The 20262-nt window shown below is 39.4% G+C and overlaps 1 protein-coding gene across 1 annotated transcript; it reads right to left on the reverse strand.

Moving 5' to 3' along the window:
* Window positions 1–329: 329 nt before the first annotated feature.
* On the reverse strand, window positions 330–19684 carry LOC105918994 (ADP-ribosyl cyclase/cyclic ADP-ribose hydrolase 1). Its single transcript, XM_036125737.1, has 9 exons — window positions 19611–19684; window positions 8165–8389; window positions 6389–6515; window positions 6164–6299; window positions 4755–4837; window positions 4557–4630; window positions 4376–4468; window positions 1830–1916; window positions 330–1280 (listed from the first exon to the last, which is right to left on the reverse strand). The coding sequence occupies exons 1-9, from the start codon at window positions 19682–19684 to the stop codon at window positions 1181–1183; spliced, it is 999 nt and encodes a 332-aa protein (XP_035981630.1). The 3' UTR covers window positions 330–1180.
* Between the last annotated feature and the right edge of the window lie 578 nt (window positions 19685–20262).

Raw genomic sequence — 20262 nt, forward strand, 5'->3', positions numbered from 1 at the left:
GTTTCTTTACAAGTTTTTTTATTGAGTTTTCAATGAGTTTTTCTTGCAAATGAAAATGATCTTAATTCTACATATATGTTGCATTGGTAAATTAAAACAATATTAAACATTTAAAAGTTAAGCCAAAGATTGATTGATAGCCCCCCGCCCCCCTTCTCATGCTGACATTGCAAATCCAGACTTAAACAAAAATCTTGAGTAAAACCGATGTATGTGAACACCTTAAGCTGTGCATCAAAAATTATCCTTGGCAGCAACAGCTGAACACCACTGAGGCCCAAATGAACAATATTGGAATTTATCAACCCCCAAAGGAGAAAAAAATTCTTAGACAGCTACCCTTTTTATTGGTTACTTGAAGCCAAGCCAAGATTTGTCCCAAAGTAAAAAATGTACAATAATGACCTACATCTAAAAATGATCATACAGCACACACATAAAAGAAATCAGGTCTCTGTTAAACATCCATGTGAAACAAAGCATTGGGCATGTTCCTTCCAAAGGTTTAGCATTGTTTTTGCTGCATCGCTATATATGTGCGGAGATGAATGTATGACATCATGATCCGAAAGACTTTTGGATTAAAAACATATAACGAACCTGTCACCAGTCTGCATGCTGAGTAATGTTGGAAAGCGCAAACAGGTGTATGAAAGGCAAAGGCTACCCATTCCAGAGAACCGGTTTATCTGTGATGAACCACTAATCTGCCTTTTTTCTCACATCACTCCTCTAAAGAGTAGAATGGTGAATATGTTCACAAGCATAATTATGGTCTCAAGATAAATATTTGATTAAAGCGGGAACAAGGTAAAGAGTTCACATGTTCTTTGTTCGACGGTAGCACTGTGTTTGCATGGGTGTGTTAAAGATCAAGAGATTACTTTCAAAAAGACCAAGTGCAAAGAGAAAAGATAACTGCCGTGGAAATATGTCATTATTAAAATAAATCAGTCTGCTAAGCCATTCTGAAATTAAGCAAATAAAATTGGCCATCTGACTCTGATTACCCCCTAAATAAAGCATTTTATAAATGTGCATCAAAAGCTTTGCATGCTCTATTATTGGAAGGGTGGCACATAAAAGGTTAACCAATAAATAATTTTCGCTCCCAGGCAGGAATGTTTGTAAAACTTGAAATACCAACGTCCGGGTATAAAACACGGCTCTAGAAGATGATTCAAGTTGATGTAAGGTCCTTCTGCTGCAACAGATTGTTTGCCAACATCTGGCAACTGGGATGATTTAGGTCCTGGACACACTGAAGGATCACCAACGCCCTGTAAAAAAGTGATTTTGGTTCATTTGGGTTATCACAACTAACAGTTTGGCTCAACATCCTTAGAGCTGCTTAGATTCTATCAACTTGTCTTTCAAACTAGATGATTCATAGGCTAAAAAAAAAAGGATCCGGTTAAAACACCTCAGTTTTGCCTCATTTATATGCTATAGTGGCTCAGTGGTTTGTGCATTCCAATCAATCATAACCTTATGATAATCTGACTATTGTTGGTCCCCATTTTGCTTCAAAACAACCCCCATGTCTCAAAAACACATAACCCCACTCTGTCTGGTACCCAGATGTTAGCAGTAGATTACTTTAAGGCCAAGAAGTTGCGAGGTGGGGCCTCCATGGAACACATCCTACAAACACGATTGGACAGAGAGCTGAAAAATTTGGAGGCCAAGGCAACACTAAAAACCTGATGAAATAGTTTTGATTGGATCTAACAAACACAATTTATATTGTAGATTAAATATTTTGCTCAGCTCCTCCTTACAATCTCCCAAATTCTTTCAAAGACGAAAAGTCTTCAGATGTCACTTACAAGTCACTGTCTGTGCAGGTCCACTGGAAACCTCGTGACAAAAGTATTTGGATGAGCTCCAGGATCGATCCTTGACTGCATGATTCTCTGCAAAAAAGAAAAATAATGTACAAATATTTTATATTTGGTAAGTAACTGATCATGCAATAAAGGGGTAATATTGAAGTGAACAGGCTTGGTTCAGCTGGTTTTATTTCTATGGCAAGAGAACATACAGATCTATGCTAAACGGTGCATTCCCACAACATTTTGTCACATTACAACGTGTTTTATTGGGAGAGTATGCAACACCAACACAAGGTCACACATGACTATAAAGCAAAAGGAAAATAAGAGAGGTTTTTTTTTAAATTTTACAAATAAAAATCTGTAAAGCATAATGTACACTCACGGGCCACTTTATTAGGCACACCTTGCTGGTACCGGGTCGGACCCCTTTTTGCCTTCAGAACTGCCTTAATCCTTCGTGTCATAGATTCAACAAGGTACTGGAAGCATTCCTCAGAGAGTTTGGTCCATTTGACATGATAGCATTACGCAGATGCTGCAGATTTGTCGGCTGCACATCCATAGTGCGAATCTCCACATCCCAAAGGTGCTCTATTGGATTGAGATCTGGTGACTGTGGAGGCCATTGGAGGACAGTGAACTCATTGTCATGTTCAAGAAAGCACTCTGAGGTAATTCGTACTTTATGACATGGCGCGTTATCCTGCAGGAAGTAGCCATCAGAAGATGGGTACACTGTGGTCATAAAGGGATGGACATGGTCAGCAATAATACTCAAGTAGGCTGTGGCGTTGACACAATACTCAATTGGTACTAAGGGGACAAAAGTGTGCCAAGAAAATATCCTCCACACCATTACACCACCACCACCAGCCTGAACCGTACAAGGCAGGAAGGATCCATGCTTTGATGTCGCAGCAGAAATTGGGACTCATCAGACCAGGCAACGTTCTTCCAATCTTGTTTTGTTCAATCTGGTGAGCCTGTGCAAATTGTAGCCTGAGTTTCCTGTTCTTGGGTGACAGGAGTGGCACCCAGTGTGGTCTTTCATCCTTGTTGTCCATCTGCCTCAAGGTTCGACGTGTTGTGCGTTCAGAGATGCTCTTATACCTTGGTTGTAACGGGTGGTTTGTTGAGTTACTGTTGCCTTTCTTTCTGATCGAACCAGTCTGGATGTTCTTCTTTTACCTTTGGCGTCAAAAAGGCATTGGCGTCCACAGAACTGCTGCTCATTGGATATTCTCTCTTTTTTTTCGGACCATTCTCTGTAAACCCTAGAGATGGTTGTGGGTGAAAATCCCAGTAGATCAGCAGTTTCTGAAATACAGACCAACCTGTATGGCACCAACAACCATGCCACGTTTAAAGTCACTTAAATCACCTTTCTTCCCCATTCCGATGCTCGGTTTGAACTGCAGCAGATCGTCTTGACCATGTCTACATGCCTAAATGTATTGGGTTGCTGCCGTGTGATTGGCTGCCTTTCAAATCTGCGTTAATGAGCAGTTGGACAGGTGTACCTAACACTGGCTCGTGAGTGTATAATCATGCATTCCCTCAGAGCGCATAATTTATAGCCTCACAATTGGTGCAGATCTTTTTGGGGTTATTTAGGTCTGTACCAGCTTTGCACATCTAGAGACTGAGATTTTGGCCTGTTCTTCTTTGTAAAGTAGCTTTAGTTCAGTTTATTGATGAGGAAGCATCTGTGGACAGCACAGTTTCAAGTCTTGCCTCGGTTTCATGGGCCTCTTGGCTGCTTTTATAGTTTTATTACGCTCGCTTCCTGGCCTGTCAATTGGAAATGGATGGTCATGAATTTCAGCAGTTGTGCCAAGCTCATTTCCTCACAGATGCTGAATTTAACAGAGCTCTGTGAGATGCTTAAAGCTTGGTGTGCTGTTTAGAAGCTATCCCTGCTTTAAACTTCCCCATAAATGAATTTCTGACAAGCCTGCTATTTGAGCTTCATGACACTGTCTGTTGACTAATGTTCTCTGACTAAGAGTCTTAGAACAGCCATAGCTAACCTGAACCATGCCATAAGAGTTACTACCCATTGGAAAATATGCAATATTTCTTCCAGGACTAAAAAAATACCAGAATAATGTGGCTGGGTATGCAAGCTATCACAGACTAGAGCCTGCTTCTCCCTCCTGTGAAACCAACATTGCCCGATTGCACTAACCCCCCACCCCCCTCCCCCCATTATGATCAAGTGCTTTAAGACCTCCCACACACCTAACACCCCCCACATTGGATCCATACAGGTTTGCCTACGACTCCCATCACTTGGACGTCTTGCTAAAGATTACTTTGTGATCTACTGATCATAAGAATATATTCAACATAAATGTCCAACACTGCTAGAATACATGTATGTGCTCACAATTTATATTTTAAATCTGCTAGAACATGCACCTTTCGCAGTGAATCATTATCTTCCTTTGACAAAGTCAGCTTGTGCATTTTGCACCAATTGCAACGTGCTTGAGGCAATATTCCATATGAAAACTGTTGGTTGCTTTTATTCTTACATGTGCGGTCCCTCTGGATTTGTCACCACCTTGATGTTGACATAGTTCACTCTCTGAGGATTCAGGCTGTCCAGTTCAACACTTCCAAACATGCTGTGAAAAAGTGTAAAAAAGAAAAGAAAAACATTTAAGTTTAAAACACATTTGTAGTAACTTCTTCCTGTTGTTCACTGTTCCTCACCTTTTCCTGTTGAACGCATTCACGACAGACCCATTGAGCAACACAGTGATGTTCCCGCAGGCCATCTCTGCAAACTAACACATGAGAGAAGCGAATCCAGTGAGAGCACATCTGCAGGTAATTTTCTAAAGGAAAGGTTTTAGTATGTTGAAGAGAAAAGAAATAGAAAGTGAGACAATTTTGGTGAACTGAACTTACGTTTTGCGAGGCCCGCTTCCACAAGGAGTAAACTGGATGGGTTCTGCATGTTGACCACGCTGGACAAACGTTGAAATCAAAGTCTGTATCAAACAGATGTTTTTTAGGTCATATTTCAAACAAAATGCCCATATAATAATTTGGAGTATTATTCTAAATGGGTATAAACATGCTTGAATGTATTTACTGCTTAACAAGACATCATTAAAGGTGTGCTGGAAGAAAGACTTTTACCTGGACAGGAACCAAAGTATTAGTAAATCTTTTAAAGCTAATACCATGAGCTACAGTGAATTTCTTCAATTCATAGAATTTAATTTAATATCTGTTTTAATATTTGATATTTGAAATCTACTTTTTGCTTAACTTTGTATGTTCCAGTTTATTGGTGCCCTTATTATGAGAGGTATACAGTGCCTTGAGCTATTTATACACCTTAAATAAAAGCCAACTATTTATTTGGATTTAATGTGACAGAACAAAATAAAATAATAGGTTACTGAGTTGGAAGGGAAATGATAATGATTTTCTGAAGAGTGTGGTATGTATCAGTACCCAGCTCCCTTTATTTTGATACCCTTAAATAAAGACCTCAGAAGTTTACTATAGAACAGCAGGGAAGAAGCAGCATCATGAAGCCTTGGACACTTCAACATCTTCAATGGAAATAAAAAGACTATGACACAACTGACGGGGTACAAAGATGTGGTTATTCACATAAACAGATGTGCTGGACAACTAAAGAGGTCCATGGTAACTCTGGAGGTGCTGCATAGATGCAGAGCTCGTGTGGGATTATCTGTTGACAGGACAAATATGTTTTATGCAATCCACAAATCCAGCTTTTGTGAAAAAGTGATGGGAAAAACTGTTGAAATAAACCCAGACATGGTTCTGTTTGCAGATTACCACAAGCCATAAAAGGAACACAGTAAATATATGGAAGAAAATGCTGATCAGATCATGTCCATTATAGATACTGCAAAACAGTATGTAAATGGAAAACTAACACTACAAACCACCTTGAATGGACCACTGACAAGGCAAAACATGGTAGATGTTTTTGTACAGTATGGAGAGAGGGAGTCTGCTTAGAGTTGATGGTAAAATGAATGGAGCTTAATTCTGGGTTATCCTGGAAAAAAAATAAACTGTTACAGGCTGCAGAAGAATTGGGACTGGAGCAGAGATTTTACTTCCAGCAGGACAATGACCAAATACATAGAGTTCAAGTAACATTGGACTGGTTTAGCTCAAAGCATATCCATAAATAACTTAGTCAAGTCCAGACTAACTAAGAATCTTTGACAAGACTTGAAAAATTGGGTTTACTGATAGGGGCTGAATCATAATCCTCAAAATTATCTTTTTAAAGACCTGTTCTGTGTAATGCATAAATAATGACCAACCAGAGTCTTCCTCCTGGCCACACCAGACGAGGTCGTTGAACAGGTAACCAACCAACGTGTCTTCCAGAGTCCAGAAATGACGAAAAACAGCCGCATAGCTGTGCACCAACACCCTAGTTTTACTCCAAAAAAGAAACTGAACAGAAAAACAAAAAGGGAAAACTTGGTTCACCAAATAATTTAAAAAACACCATGGATTAAAATGCAAGTTTCAATAGTGCTCACCCTATCACATGGCCAGATTTCTGGCATCATGTTAAACATCTCAAAATAATGCTCCTCTGTCACATTACAAGAAGACTGCTGGACAACCGCCTTTTCAAACTGCCTCCAGATCTCCTCACAGTCATACCTAAATATGAGACAGCGATGGATCACAAAAAAAAAAAACTGCTGGTGGAGGGTTTACAGAGGACTCATACGTAAATTAGAATATTATCAAAAAGGTCATTCATTTTAGCAATTTTAGGAGCTGTTACTTTAGATGATTATGGCACACACTTTTCTGTCAGACCTTTTCCTTCCCCTTAACTTTCCATTAACATGCTTGAATACAGCACTCAGTGAACAGGCAGCTTCGTTATCAACAAGGTTGGGATCTTTACCCTCCCTGTGGAGGCTGTTTACTTGATAAGTGTCAACTTAGCAGTCTCCCTAACATTTTCGAAAGCAATTCTTGACTTTCCGTGTCCTTGTAGTAAGAATGTGATGTGTTACAGAGGATTGTTTCTGTTAAAAATAGGAATAACAAGATAACATGTAATTTAGGTATGGCATGTGCATCATTATCTCCGTATGTAAGGACATACAGACAATATAAAATAAAATCCATCTTCGTAAACTTGTCTGATCTGAAGTATGAGCCATGATTAAGAAGTTTAAAACAAGTGGAACTGTAGCAAAACAGGCTCACTCTAGCTACCGTGCAACCTGAGGAGGCTGATGAGCGGGTTAACCCCCCCCCCCCCCTTCAAAGTTCACTGTCAGATAATTACCGAAAAGTGGATTTGACCCGGGTTTGACCTACATTTTTTCTGCATAGAGTTTGCATGTTCTCCCTGTGCATGCGTGAGTTCTCTCTGGATGCTCTGACTTATTCCCACAGTCTAAAACCAAGACTGTTAGGTTAATGGGTTACTCTAAATTGCCCTTAGGTGTGAGTGTGTTCGTGGTGGTTAGTCCTGCGTGTCTCTGTGTTGCCCTCTGATGAACTGGAGACCTATCCAGGGTGTAACCCGCCTCTTCCCCAATGACCGCTGGAGATAGGCACCAGCACCCACCATGTCCCCCCATCCCCACGACCCTGCACAGATAAATGGGTATAGATAATGGATGGATGCTGTTACTCCAAAGTCTTCCAAAGTGGCTGAATTGCAATGCCTGCATAGAGGAGTTGATTCAATTTCAACCACAGCTATTTAAATGACTAATTGGCATGTCATTGCATGTACTGGATGGCAGTTTGTCACCAAGAGTGGCGAATCCAGTTATTCGGCTCAGGGAGCAATTATTATTTAACATATGCCAATGTTGGTTTGGACAACATTTTTTTGTTAATAAATGAAAGTGTCTGTTAAAAACTTTTTATGTTGTTATTATATTAAAATTTGTACGATGATCCAAAAAATGGAGGTGTGGCAAAAAATGAAAACAAGACATTGGTTTTGTTGCACTGTAAACATAAAACGCTCGTTGAATTCTAATGAAAGATTTATTTATTTTTTTTGCCATATAATCCTCAGCTGTACTTTGCTTTGTTTCATACCAACCACTTCAAGTTTTTTTTTTTTTTCCCATTCTTCACACGGGAGCCAAACCAACAAAATAACCCATTCAACAGCCTGTCTTTCGTGAGAACTTGTTTGATAATTCACCACAGCTGTTTCCAACCTGATATTCTGTTTTGCTTTCGGCCGTAGAAGGAAATCAGATAATCTAGGATGTGTTTTCCAGGATCAAGCCGTGACTTGTGATCTTACACATGCCGTTTGTTTACAGTACCTTAAACCGGGCTGAACCAGTGTGGTATAAGTGAAGCATCTTCCTATCACAATGTGTTTAATGTTGGGGGTTGTCCCGAACACGGCTTGTGCTGGACCGAAGCAGAGCTGAGGCACGCTGATACCTTTGAATTGGGCACAAAGGTGAAATAAAAAGACATTGTCTGTTACATTTAGGAGTGGCTCGCTGTATGAAAGAGTGGCGTATGAGAGTTGGAGGGAATTACTTACAAATCGTGATGCCGATTATGGCAGAGCAAGCCGATTTAACAGAAGGCATAGTGGTGGGACGTTTGATCAAACTGTGGTTTGAAAAGAGGCTTGTTTTAACTTGCTATTCAGTTGGTGAGCCAAAAAGAAAGAAAGAAAAAAAAAAAACCTGCACACACAAAATACAGGTCATTTCTGAACATGGCTGCAAGATTAAAAAGGTAAATTTTTTTGAACAAAAAATCTGTCTGTAATTGGCAACCATCCAAGTATCTTTATTGCTCAGCTTACAGGTTTAAACTCCTTTTTGAAATGCGGTTTCACTTTTTGTACCGGGGCAACGGCTATTGTCAACAAGCATTCACAAAAGCTAAAAAAATTAAAAATTAATAAATCACAATCTATTAAATGAGTAAAATATACAAACAACCTATTTTGACTCAGTCTTGAATTAGTACATGCTGCTAAAAATATTGTAGAACAATTCCTGAAAACATGCCAAGCTTACCACCTTCCATTTGAAATATTACCCTGCAAAACGCTCCCACAGTTGCAAAGGGAAACAGTTGTTTCCAAGCGCCGTAGATTTCCAACTTATGGGTCTCCGATTGCCTTGACCAGTGCTGCGGTTTCCTCTCAGCACTAAATGTTGCAGAAGTATTTTTCTCCAGTTAGCAAAAATGTTTCCTTACTCTGACCAAGACATGTTTCAAAAACAAATGAGAGTTTTTTTTTTTCTTCCTGCTGCCTCCTTTTCCAAAAGAAGATCCGCATGACTCCTATTAGGAAGCTGGTAGGAATCTCCCTAAACAGTGTCTGCTGTTCTCTGGAAATTGTACCATCATTTCGTAGATAATCGACACAAAGTCCTAAAACAGCACACACTTTTTTATTATCCAGTTTGTGAAATGTCATCGTCCTTTCTCTGCCGACAGGATATGTTTTATACTATGAAGCTTCTCTATGTCAGTTTCTCTGAGTCTAAAACTAACATGCAAGAGTGTTGTTAATGTGGATTTTCACTTAATAGAACCAGCAGGTCTCATTACGATATCTGGTAGCATTACATGCTGTGCATAGTACACTCCATACTTTCTAAGGAATTACTTTTTCTGAATTTAGACATGGTTTTCCCCAACATACCAGAACTTGCTGTAAATCCATGTCATGTATTTTATTTTTTTGCAGTTTTAGAGGCTAAACTTAGAGGCTACTTTTTAAAACTGAATAGGTAAGGAAGGAACAAGATTAGGTTCTGGTGGTTTAGCTGTAATTTTCACACCAGTTATGTAATTATCTCCAGGTGTTAGGGTTTTAATTCTCTCTTGTGTATGTGGTTTTTGATTATTTCTTTGCTGTTGTGTTCTTTACTAATGTTAATTATTCTTACATGTTTAAATTTTTGTGTTTCTGTTGTTGCAAGGGGAAAAACTAACAGTAAGACTCTAAAGTAGCCACAAGAAATGTATTGCACTGCTGCAGTCAGTCCCTTACATTTCCGGTCTGCCAGCTGAACCAAAATATAACTTCAAAATCCTTTTTATGAGATCTGAATGTCCACTGGGGCGACAGTGGTGCTGGAACTAGGATGATCGAACCGGCACTGTTTGTTTGTTTTTTGCTGTGAATTTTTCTAGTTGCTACCATTTTGGTAGCTTTGCTCCACGCAGTTCATCTGTTTTCTTTGGTCTCAGCTGTTCTTCGTCTCATCCTGATTACCATCACCTGTTTTTACCTCACTTTCCCCCTTACACACTCCTTTGTATTTAAACTTGCTGGTTTTATTTCTTCTTGTTGGTATCTTTCGTTGACTTTATGCTCCCTGCTACTCTCTCCTATCCCAATGTTCCTTGTCCTGAGCTCAAGTGTAAGTTTACATTTGAGTTTATATTAAATCCTTGTTTTTGTCATGCCGCTTCCGAGGTCCTGTCTGAATTTTGGTCTGGCGAAAACCTCACAGTTCATGACAGGTTCTGAGATTATACCGATAAGCTGTGGTAGGGTAATCAGTAAGTAAAGTTGAGTAAAAGGAACGTCTAAGTTGTGCAAAAGTACTGGCTGTATTATGTAGTGCTACAGAATATTTTCATCCTTTTTAAAGAGCATATTGTGTGGCTTTTAAATTATTTCCTTTAAATTCTCTGTGGGGTTTTGACTTGGCTACTTATATTGATTTCCATGGCTATGGCTGAGAAGTATTAGAAAACAAGGCAGGGGAGCCTACAGCCAAAAGTTGCATAACAGAGATTATGTTACATAAAAAAAAATTAACTCTGGCTAAACAAAATGGCCGCCTACGACAAAAGTAGTGTTAGGAATGCCTTCATGGTCAAACATGAGTTCGGAAAGTTCAGTTTTCTATGGTGATTTTTCCAATCAGAAAGAGAGGAGCTGTAATAAACTTGCAGCCAACTTATGGATTCAAGGGCTGTCTGAGGAGAATCCAGTCTGTCTTTAATTCACCATAATTCACCACACTCACAGTCTGTCTTTAATTCTGCCTAAGGACAAGGGCAGACTGCAGCGTGTCATCCGGTCTGCAGTCTTCCATCTCTCCAGGACCTGTACGCCTCCAGGACTCTGAGGTGTGCAGGGAAGATTGTGGCTGATCCCTCTCACCCCAGTCAGAAAATATTTCAGTCACTTCCCTCTGGCAGGAGGCAGCGGTCCATCAGGACCAAAACCTTACGTCACAAGAACAGTTTCTTCCCATCCGCTACCAGCCTTATCAACAAGGCCAGGAGCCACCCGTGACACTTGACACTGCCTCTCTCCCTCCCCTGTTCAGGACTTACAAGCTATAGATTCTGTATATATATGTATTTTGTTTTGTCTGCACCATCAACACTAAGTCAAATTCCTTGTAAGTGCAAGCCTATTTGGCAATAAACTTGATTGTGATTTTGACAACATGACAAAAATTCCCTCCCCCAAAATATGATAGCAATTAACTAGATATAATTTCTGATCTGGTTCTCATCCGCATTATTACACTGTCTCACGAGAATAGTTTAAATCAACAAGCCATGCGTAGATTGTGTGTGTCAAGTTAAACAAGGAAGTTGCAAGTTTGACAGTTTCCAATGTCCACCCGCCTGGAGTGTTTTTAACATGATATCAAGCGCTCCTTGGCTATTTCCCTTCTCAAGCCAAACTCCTCATCTAGAAATAACCCTGCTCACTTGGGTTTCACAGAAGGCATGCACAGCAAACAATGAACCCTATCTCCAAGCTTTAACAAAATACACCACTGGTAGGAGCTAATGTGTACATTTGAGGATTCAAGTGGACAGTATGAAATTAAATGTACATGATTCATATTTTATGAGAAAACCAAGGGAGATTATATGTTTTGTTTGACAGTATTTCTCAAGTCCACTTGTCTTATGGACATGGTGGTATGCATTGCTTGCAATATGCAGTTTATTGTTTGTTGATTTCATTTACAGTTAAGTTTTAAAGACTGATTGAAGATCCAAAACATTGAAGGGAATTAAATACACATTACAACTCGATTGTGTTACAGGTGGGAGAGTGGTCAAAATGAGCAGGAGGCAGGCAGTGTTTAAACAGACTGAACAGGCGGATGACCGAGAGCAGAATCTTCTTGCAGGGGTCATGAAAAAGTCAGATGGGGTCCAAACGGGGTCAGGCAGTAAACTAAACCAAAAAACAGTCCAAGATCATGTCCAGAAGTCTTAAGCCGAATGAGGTAATCAGCGAGGGCAGGGCAAGCAGAGAGTCTACTCAGGAACAAAAGTGGTCAGAGCAAGAGTGTCTGGACTGCAGCTCACACACGGCAAAGGAGATGATCTGGCAGAGATCGGCTGCAAGAGGCAGGTATACAAAGGTAGAGTTCCAGGTGAAAACAATTGCAGGATCATTAGGAGGGCAGAAGGTGTAGCTTTTCAACCCATTAGCCATGTGGAGCAGAACAGGAGGAGGTAAACCAGCCAGCCAGTTCAAAAAACAACAGAATAGCTGTTTGTGTGCTGCAATAATATATATTCTCTGCTGATTCTAAAAATAGTTTTTATGTGAGACGTCTACATATGTAGATTTCTCACATCAAAATATATTGAGATATGCCCTTGGTTACAACCTGGGCTGTAAAATCATGCTCAACAGCAAGTGGACTTGAGATTAAAGCAACATCAATATGCAATACAGTATTGCAAAAAGGGACATTTTGCAACTTCACTGATATTGCTTTGTCAAATTTTAAAAAACAAAATTATTAATCTTAGAAAAGTTATTTTTATATTTAAGCCTCCTTCGAACCTCATTCTGTATATACACCCCATGGCTTTTGTATAATATACCACATTTACCACAATATAAAGGATTTTAATGTAATTTTAAAATCTATTTGGCCTGAAAGAACAACTTGCCATCCAACACAAATTAAGTGAATGCCTGAATTTTTCCTCAAGACAGAAACACAAGACAGAAAGACTGCAAATATTTAGGAGATACTCACTTCTATGACATCGTTAATTGTGTCATTTTTTTGTATAGCAGGTTATTCTTTGTATGGGGTTAGCAATATTTGTATAATATTACTATAGACTAAAGTAGCAGAAATGTGCAGCATGTAGATCTTAATGTTTTTTTTTTTAAATTCATCCCAATAAAGATTTTTTGTGCTGGTGAACTATAACAGCAAAAAAATAAAAATAAACTCTGTGTAAAGAATGGCTCCAGCAGTTATAAGTGAAAAAAGGGAGTGCCAAAAAAGCTGAACGCAGCTGGAGAAAGACTAGACTCCAGGTTCACTATGACATCCATAAAGAGAGACTTTACAGACATAACCTACAGCTGAAAATGGCAAGGGGATCTTTCTTCTCTGAGATCATCAACAAAAACAGTAAGAATGCTCAAGCCTCATTTTCTACGGTCGACTGGTTATCAAATCCTCCTGTGTCCGTAGCTTCTGAACTTCACTCCCCCAGAGCCTGTAATGAATTTTCTAACTTCTTTACTGAGAAAGTCCAAATTATTAGAGGATCTGCCTGTACATGTCAAACTGCGTACCAAAGCTGTCTCCAGCTAAAACTGATCTAGACAAAATGTTCTAATTCAGACAAATAAACTACAAACACTTTGAAGACATTATTCGGCAGGTAAGTTCCTCCTCCTGCTGCCTCGATGTTCTGCAGCTTTCTTTAAGAAGGTTTTACCTGTCATAACATCTGATTTAACTCAGATAATAAACACGTCCCTTCTGTCAGATGTTTTCCCCCCAGTCTCTAAAAACAGCAAATATCAAACCACTGTGGAAAAAGAACAATTTGGACAAACTACTTATGCAGAACTACAGGCCCATCTCAAACCTCCCCTTTAACAGTAAGATTATTGAAAAAGCTGTGTTTCAACAATTAACAATGAGCAGCCGCTCAGATGTTTTCCAGTCAGGTTTCCGTGCTCACCACAGTACAGAGACCGCCCTTGTCAATGTGTTTAATAGCATCAATATAAATGCTGACTGTGGAAGAATCACAGTGCTGGTACAACTGGACGTCAGTGCACTGTTCGATACTGTCAATCGCTCCATTCTGTTAGAGCGTGTGGAAAACTGGGTTTAAATCCTACTTAAAGGACAGGAACTTTTTTTGTGTCACTAAGTAACTTTACATTTCTCCAATGTGAGATCAATAAAGACTATCTTATCTTACATACGAGAAAACAAAAAACAACATGTGGGGTTCCCCAAGGGTCCATAATGCATCCCTTCCTATTCAATATCTAGCCTCACGCCCCATCCGTTTTGTGCTTACTACACCTTGGTAGTAAGCACAAAATCAAACTGATTAATAAACAATCTTGCGTTAAACTATTAACATGTTCTCCTTGCTCTGATGGCTGACGCAAAATATCAAAACATATTAACTGCATGTCTAAAATCTCCCAGCAAAAACAGCAGTGTTTTTTGGGAGCTCTAGCCGCTGTAGCTCCTAGCGCCTGTTCCTTGACCTTTCATGGGGTCAACAGTAAGAACTCTATCATGGGGAGGAAAGGAGCTTCAGACTGCTATGACGATTTTGGATAGCCTTGAATGATTCTAGTCAAATCCGGGCCTACAGCCTTCCGAAAATGAACTACAAAGCCTTTGCTCTCTTCTCTCTGTGTTGAAAACATAAAGCAACCCAATGTTTTGCCACTGTTAAAATGAACATATACGTCAAAGTCAGCGATGCTAAACCTGCCACCATGTATGACGTGTGGTATATTCCAAAGCTGTCAGGAAATCTTTTCTCAGTGGGAGCTGCTATGACAAAAGGAAATACGGTGACGTTCAAAAATACCCATTGCCACATACGTGGGAAGGATGGAACTCTTCAAGGAATGGGATCACAAAAATCTGATGGACTGCACCAGTTAGATGTTGATGGAGCTTCGGCTGTCTATCAAAGTGCATCAAATGCATCAGTAACAGCTGATCTATGGCATCAGCGCTTGGTTTACAACACTGAGCTTAAATAATTAGAAGATCTGGAGAATGGATCGAAATTATCTGCAGACAAAGAGCTTTCTTTCTGTGAAGCCTGTGTGGAGGGCAAGCTGACCAGACAGCCACATAAGTTAGTGGGAAAGATCCGTTCCAAAGGTAAGCTGAAACTGATCCGTAGTGATGTTTGTGGACCCATGCAGACTGAATCAATATGTGGATGAAAGCACTTTGTAACTTTCATTGATGACTTCTCCCGCTGCTGTAAGGTCTACTTCATGAAACAAAAGAGTGAAGTCTTAAGCAAATTCAAGGAATTTCAAATAACATTCCGCAATGAGTGTGGACACAAAGTTGCAAGAGTGAGATCAGATGATGGTGGGGAATACATTTCAAGTGAGTTTCAAGAATATTTGAAGACTCAAGGGATCCACCATGAGATGAATGTACCTCATCAACCCCAGCAAAATGGTGTTGCAGAAAGAAAAAAAACAGGACATTGATTGAAGCTGCTAGAAGCATGCTGTCACATGCTGAGTTACCAAAGATGTACTGGGCTGAAGCAGTAGCAACAGCTGCCTACATACAGAATGGGTTGCCCACATCTGTCCTGAAGCAAGAGACACCCAACCAAAGATGGTGTGGCCATGTAAAAGTGTTGGGTTGTGTGGCTTATACATATGTTCCAAATGCTGAAAGACGAAAGCTAGACAAGAAAGCCGTAAAACATTGATTTGTGGGCTCTGCAAACAATGCAAATGGTAAATGGTCTGAACTTATATAGCGCTTTTCCAGTCATACTCACCACCCAAAGTGCTGTACACTAGAGCCACAATCACCCAATCACTCTCACTAACTCGCACACATTTATACACCGAGACGCAGCTCGGTAGGCAACTTGGGGCTAAGTGCCTTGCCCAGGGGAACATCGACAGGAGGCAAGGGGAAGCCACGACCTTCTGATTGCCAAATGACTACTCAACCCATCCAGCCACAATCACCCTAGGGGCTAAGGCAACGCAAGAGGCTATTGTCTGTTTGATGAAAAGAGGAGAATTCTGATTCGAAAGGACGTCGAAAGGACTTTGATGAGTCAGACTGGAAATGTGAGAGGAAAGTTTCCTGTTGCGAGACTGAGGGGATCACCTCCACAGATGAAAAGGAAACAACAGCCGATGATGTCACTGTCGATAGAGCTGCTAAATCGGTAAACAGAATCAACAAGGGCTCCAAAGAGATATGGATATGATGAGTTTGCAGACATTGTGACTGTTGATCATTTTGCAAATGTGTGTTGTGTCACAGAATCGAGCATACTGAAGGAAGCATTAAGGAGTCCAAATGCAAAAGAATGACAAGAGGCAGCAGATTTAGAATATGAGTCACAGCTAGAAAATGAGACATGGGAATTAATGGAGTTACCAAAGGACAGAGAAGTCGTAGGGTCAAGATGGGGGTCTAAACTCAAGCATCAGAGTGATGGAGAAGTGGCGAGAAGTGCAGACTTGTTGCCAAAGGTTACTCACAGTTGTATGGCGCTGAGTACGATTAACGTTTTCACCTGTGGTACGTTTTAGCAACTCAACTCGTACATTGCTCTCCTTTGCCATCCAAAATAACCTACATGTGCATCAAACAGATGTTGTCACTGCCTTCCTAAATGGATACCTTGAATAAGAAATTTACATGGAACAACCAGAGGGATATACCAAACCAGGTCTGGAACACCTTGTGTGCAAACGGAAGAAATCAATCTTTGGACTGAAACAGTTTCTTCGTTGCTGGAACAAAGAGTTCACAAAATTCATGAAGGATCTTGGATTTTAACAGAGCACTTCAGATCCCTGCGTCGTATTCTGTTCTGTTTCTGGTCTGCTTCTCTTAATGGCTTCCATGTTTTCAAGCTGCTGCTTATTTGCCAAGATAAAATATGAAATTCTTCACTCTGTTTCGGAAACCCTGGAAACTCATATGATTGGCCCAGGAACCAGGAAGTAAACATGAGCTACACACTGCACCGAAATAGTTCTTGACCATGCTTCTAGGTTTGAAAGGAGAAAGATGTGACTAATACATTGTTGATGGAGAGGACTGATTGTTTATAGAGAATGCTATTTCCATCCCAGGAGAAAAATGAGAAAGATTTTGGTTAATCTCACAGTAAATTTCTTATTTACTTTCTCTATTAATGCAATATGATTGTCAGGTCAAAATGACACGAAGACAATATTTGCAACTTTTTTTGTACAGCTTACATGGTAAAGTGAAAAAAGGTAAGATTTTACCTTTTCAACTACTAGGGTCAATCTAGGAAAAGTCAAAAAATTTAAAAAAGAAAAAAAAATATCAATTTGTTTTTTCCTCCCTGGTTTCAAAGTCAGCTTTGGGTCACTATTGTTCAGGTTATTTATCCCAGAATATCTGACTTTCCTTTTGCTTCTTATTTTGTGCTCATGTGAAATTGATTATAATGTTGGTTTTGGAGAAGTTGCGTTATAATCAAGGGTAGAATAATATATCTTTAAAAGTTGATTTATGTAAGTATTTCTGATGGTCTTGCAAAACAGCAAACATGCTTAAGTAGGAGGCAACCGGATCGATCAGTTCTTTCTGAATTACTTCGTTATCAGAGGTCATTCAGAAAGAACTGATCAAAAGTCTGTTTGTCTCTGATTTAAGCTTGTTTGCTACAATAACTTGGATAAATGAGAATTTGCACAGGCGTCTTGCATAGCATTACATTCTAACATAACTTTGAGTTAAGAGTTATATTGCAGAGTATTTGGATTTGTTTATTGTACTCCAAATCCCCCAAGCACAATGATGCTGCTGCCACTCACTGGTTAAAAAAAAGGCTTACATTGTTCATCAAGATATGCATGTCATCAGTTTTCAATTATAGTGTCTAAATAATTGAATATTGCTTATACTCTCTCTGACCAGTAATCAAAACCAGCTATTTATTTTACAAAGTTTTTGAGAAGCATACAGACATGAACTACACTATCTCCATGAAGCTGGAAGACTGTAAATTAATTATTTGTTTTATAAACCTGTGTAAAATGTTTCAAGACACTAACTGGCAATGCAACTGCCATAAGTAGTGTAGACAGCACATTACAAAACAGGATGTTGTTGCAGGTTTATCTTTAATAAAGAGTAGACTGACACTGAGCTAATATAGAAGGACAACAGCCTAATTATTATAGTAATGTTAATAATAATAATAATAATAATAATAATAATAATAATAATAATAATAATAATAATAATAATAATAATACATCAAACTTATATAGCATTTTTTGTACACTCAAAGATGCTTTACAAAGTAAAATTTTTAAAAACACAGAAATATACAAAATAAATCATACTACAACAAAGCAAGCTAATTTAAGTCGGTTTTGAAATGTGATTTAAAGTTCTGTAATGAGTCTGAGTTCCTGATGTTTGAGGCAGTGAGTTCCAAAGGGTGGGGGCAGCAGTGAAGGCTCGGTTCCCTAAGGTCCGTTGTTTGGTACGAGATATGGTTGTGAGTCATCAGAGTCAGTCAGATATGAAGGGGCCAGATTATGAAGAGACTTCTAGGTAAGGAGAAGAAGCTTGTACTGGATATGTTATTGGACAAGGGATGATGTGATCTCTGGATCACATGTGTGATCCAGAGATCCAGAGGGTGTACCCCGTTTCTTTATCAAGAAGCGGGGTACACCCTCGACAGGTCACCGGTCTATCACAAGAAGAGGCATCGTGCACAAACACTCATAACAAGGGGCAATTTAGAACAGCCAAATTGCCTGTACAAATTCTCAGTTAATTTGGGTCATCGCAACAGCATACAGGCTTAGACATTTTTCCCTCCTTGTGCAGGAGGTTTTATTAATAGTGCATATATTCACCTGAGAACTGATGATGTCTGTGTGTTAGACACTGGTTGCGTGCACTGAAGTGTATATGACAATAAAGTAATGAATCTCAATCTATTTATTTTATTTATTGTATTTTAAATAGGCCTATAGGCTTATAGGTCTTTTGTCCAAAAATACCAAAAAAAAAAAAATTCACAGCAGCCCCTGTTCAAAATTACTTCCAGCGGTCCTGCTCCCCATGTGGCAAGAGTATGCAGGCTGTTCCAGGATAATGAAGAAAGTGATACTACTAACTGGCTTCCACACTCCCCTGACCTAAATCCAACAGAAAATCTCTGGGAGAATCTGTTTAGGTCCATTTGACACTACAAGGTTTTACCCGGGGCTCTCCAGTCTGACGCAATAACCTTGAGACACACACATTTTCCTGACTTCACATGCACACATGCCACACATGGCATTCCTCACTCAGAAAAAATAAAGCCCATAATGAATGAGCCTCACATGTTCTGGCCACGGAACTCTTCATTCAGAGCTCAGTATAAGACCCATTGTCTATGATTCTTTTACAGCTTAATCTCATGCTGAACTTTTCATAGAACTTGAGCTCTGGTTACACCTCATAACTGCCTATAAACTCAGGGATGTCCTAGTGAGGATTTGGGAGGAAATACCCCAGGACACCATCCATCATCTCATCAGGAGAATCCCCAGGCACCTTGTCAGGGATGTATACCATTCTGTGGGGGCCATACCAACTACTACTACCATGTCAAATTGCTGCTATGACATTTCAGCAAAATGTGGACTAGCGTGCCGCATCAGTTTTTCAGTCTCAGTTTCTCGATTACATTGGATTAAGCACTCTGTGGATTATATTGATAATCTTCATTTTCATTGAATGATAAACCAATTAATACCATTTCCACTCATCCCCACACTTGGCTGTGCCCATGTGTCCCTTGGCACTGCCCAGTTTGGTGGCGTTTTTCATAATTTGTCTAGGGGTGGGGTTATGCTTTTATATCAGGGACACATTAACTGTAAAACCTGCTCTATATCTTGCAGACAAAAAAAAAGGACATGCTGTTTGTTCCACTGTCTCTTACTTTCTCTAATTTTATTAGTACTTTGATATACCAGTTTGCTTATTGTCTGTTTATGATTGACCATATTGTACCTTATGATTGTGTATAGCACTTTGGTCCCGTGGGTTTTTAAAATGCTTTATAAATAAAATTGGTATGATATGCTGTTCTCATGCCTTTGCTGTAACTTAATATATTGAAGGTGTCTGTTTTGATTTTAAACAAGAATTTCATGATGGTATATGGTAAATAGACCCAAGTATACCCATTATTGATGTATATATAAATATAAAAGTATATATATTGATGTATATATAAAATGAACACATGCGGTTGTATTTAAAAAAAACTTAAGACGCCTGTTTTCGTGTTTCTGAAGGGAGCCTGCCACTCACAACATGGCAAATGCCCTGACGTGTTAGGGCAACGTAAATTAAGCTGTGCGTCAACGTCTGTCACATCGTTTACGCCAATGAGAGTAAGG

Source organism: Fundulus heteroclitus, chromosome 21 (assembly GCF_011125445.2).
Source record: "Fundulus heteroclitus isolate FHET01 chromosome 21, MU-UCD_Fhet_4.1, whole genome shotgun sequence".
NCBI lineage: Eukaryota > Metazoa > Chordata > Actinopteri > Cyprinodontiformes > Fundulidae > Fundulus > Fundulus heteroclitus.

What these genes read in the sequence shown, in the direction of transcription:
- LOC105918994 (XM_036125737.1), bottom strand. Translation starts at nt 19,684, where the DNA reads ATGAAAAACGCCACCAAACTGGGCAGTGCCAAGGGACACATGGGCACA. An exon ending in AATGCGTTCAACAGGAAAAG is followed by an intron (nt 4,469 to 4,556) that starts GTGAGGAACAGT and finishes ACTTTTTCACAG; the next exon opens with CATGTTTGGAAGTGTTGAAC. An exon ending in ACCTGCACAGACAGTGACTT is followed by an intron (nt 1,281 to 1,829) that starts GTAAGTGACATC and finishes ACTTTTTTACAG; the next exon opens with GGCGTTGGTGATCCTTCAGT.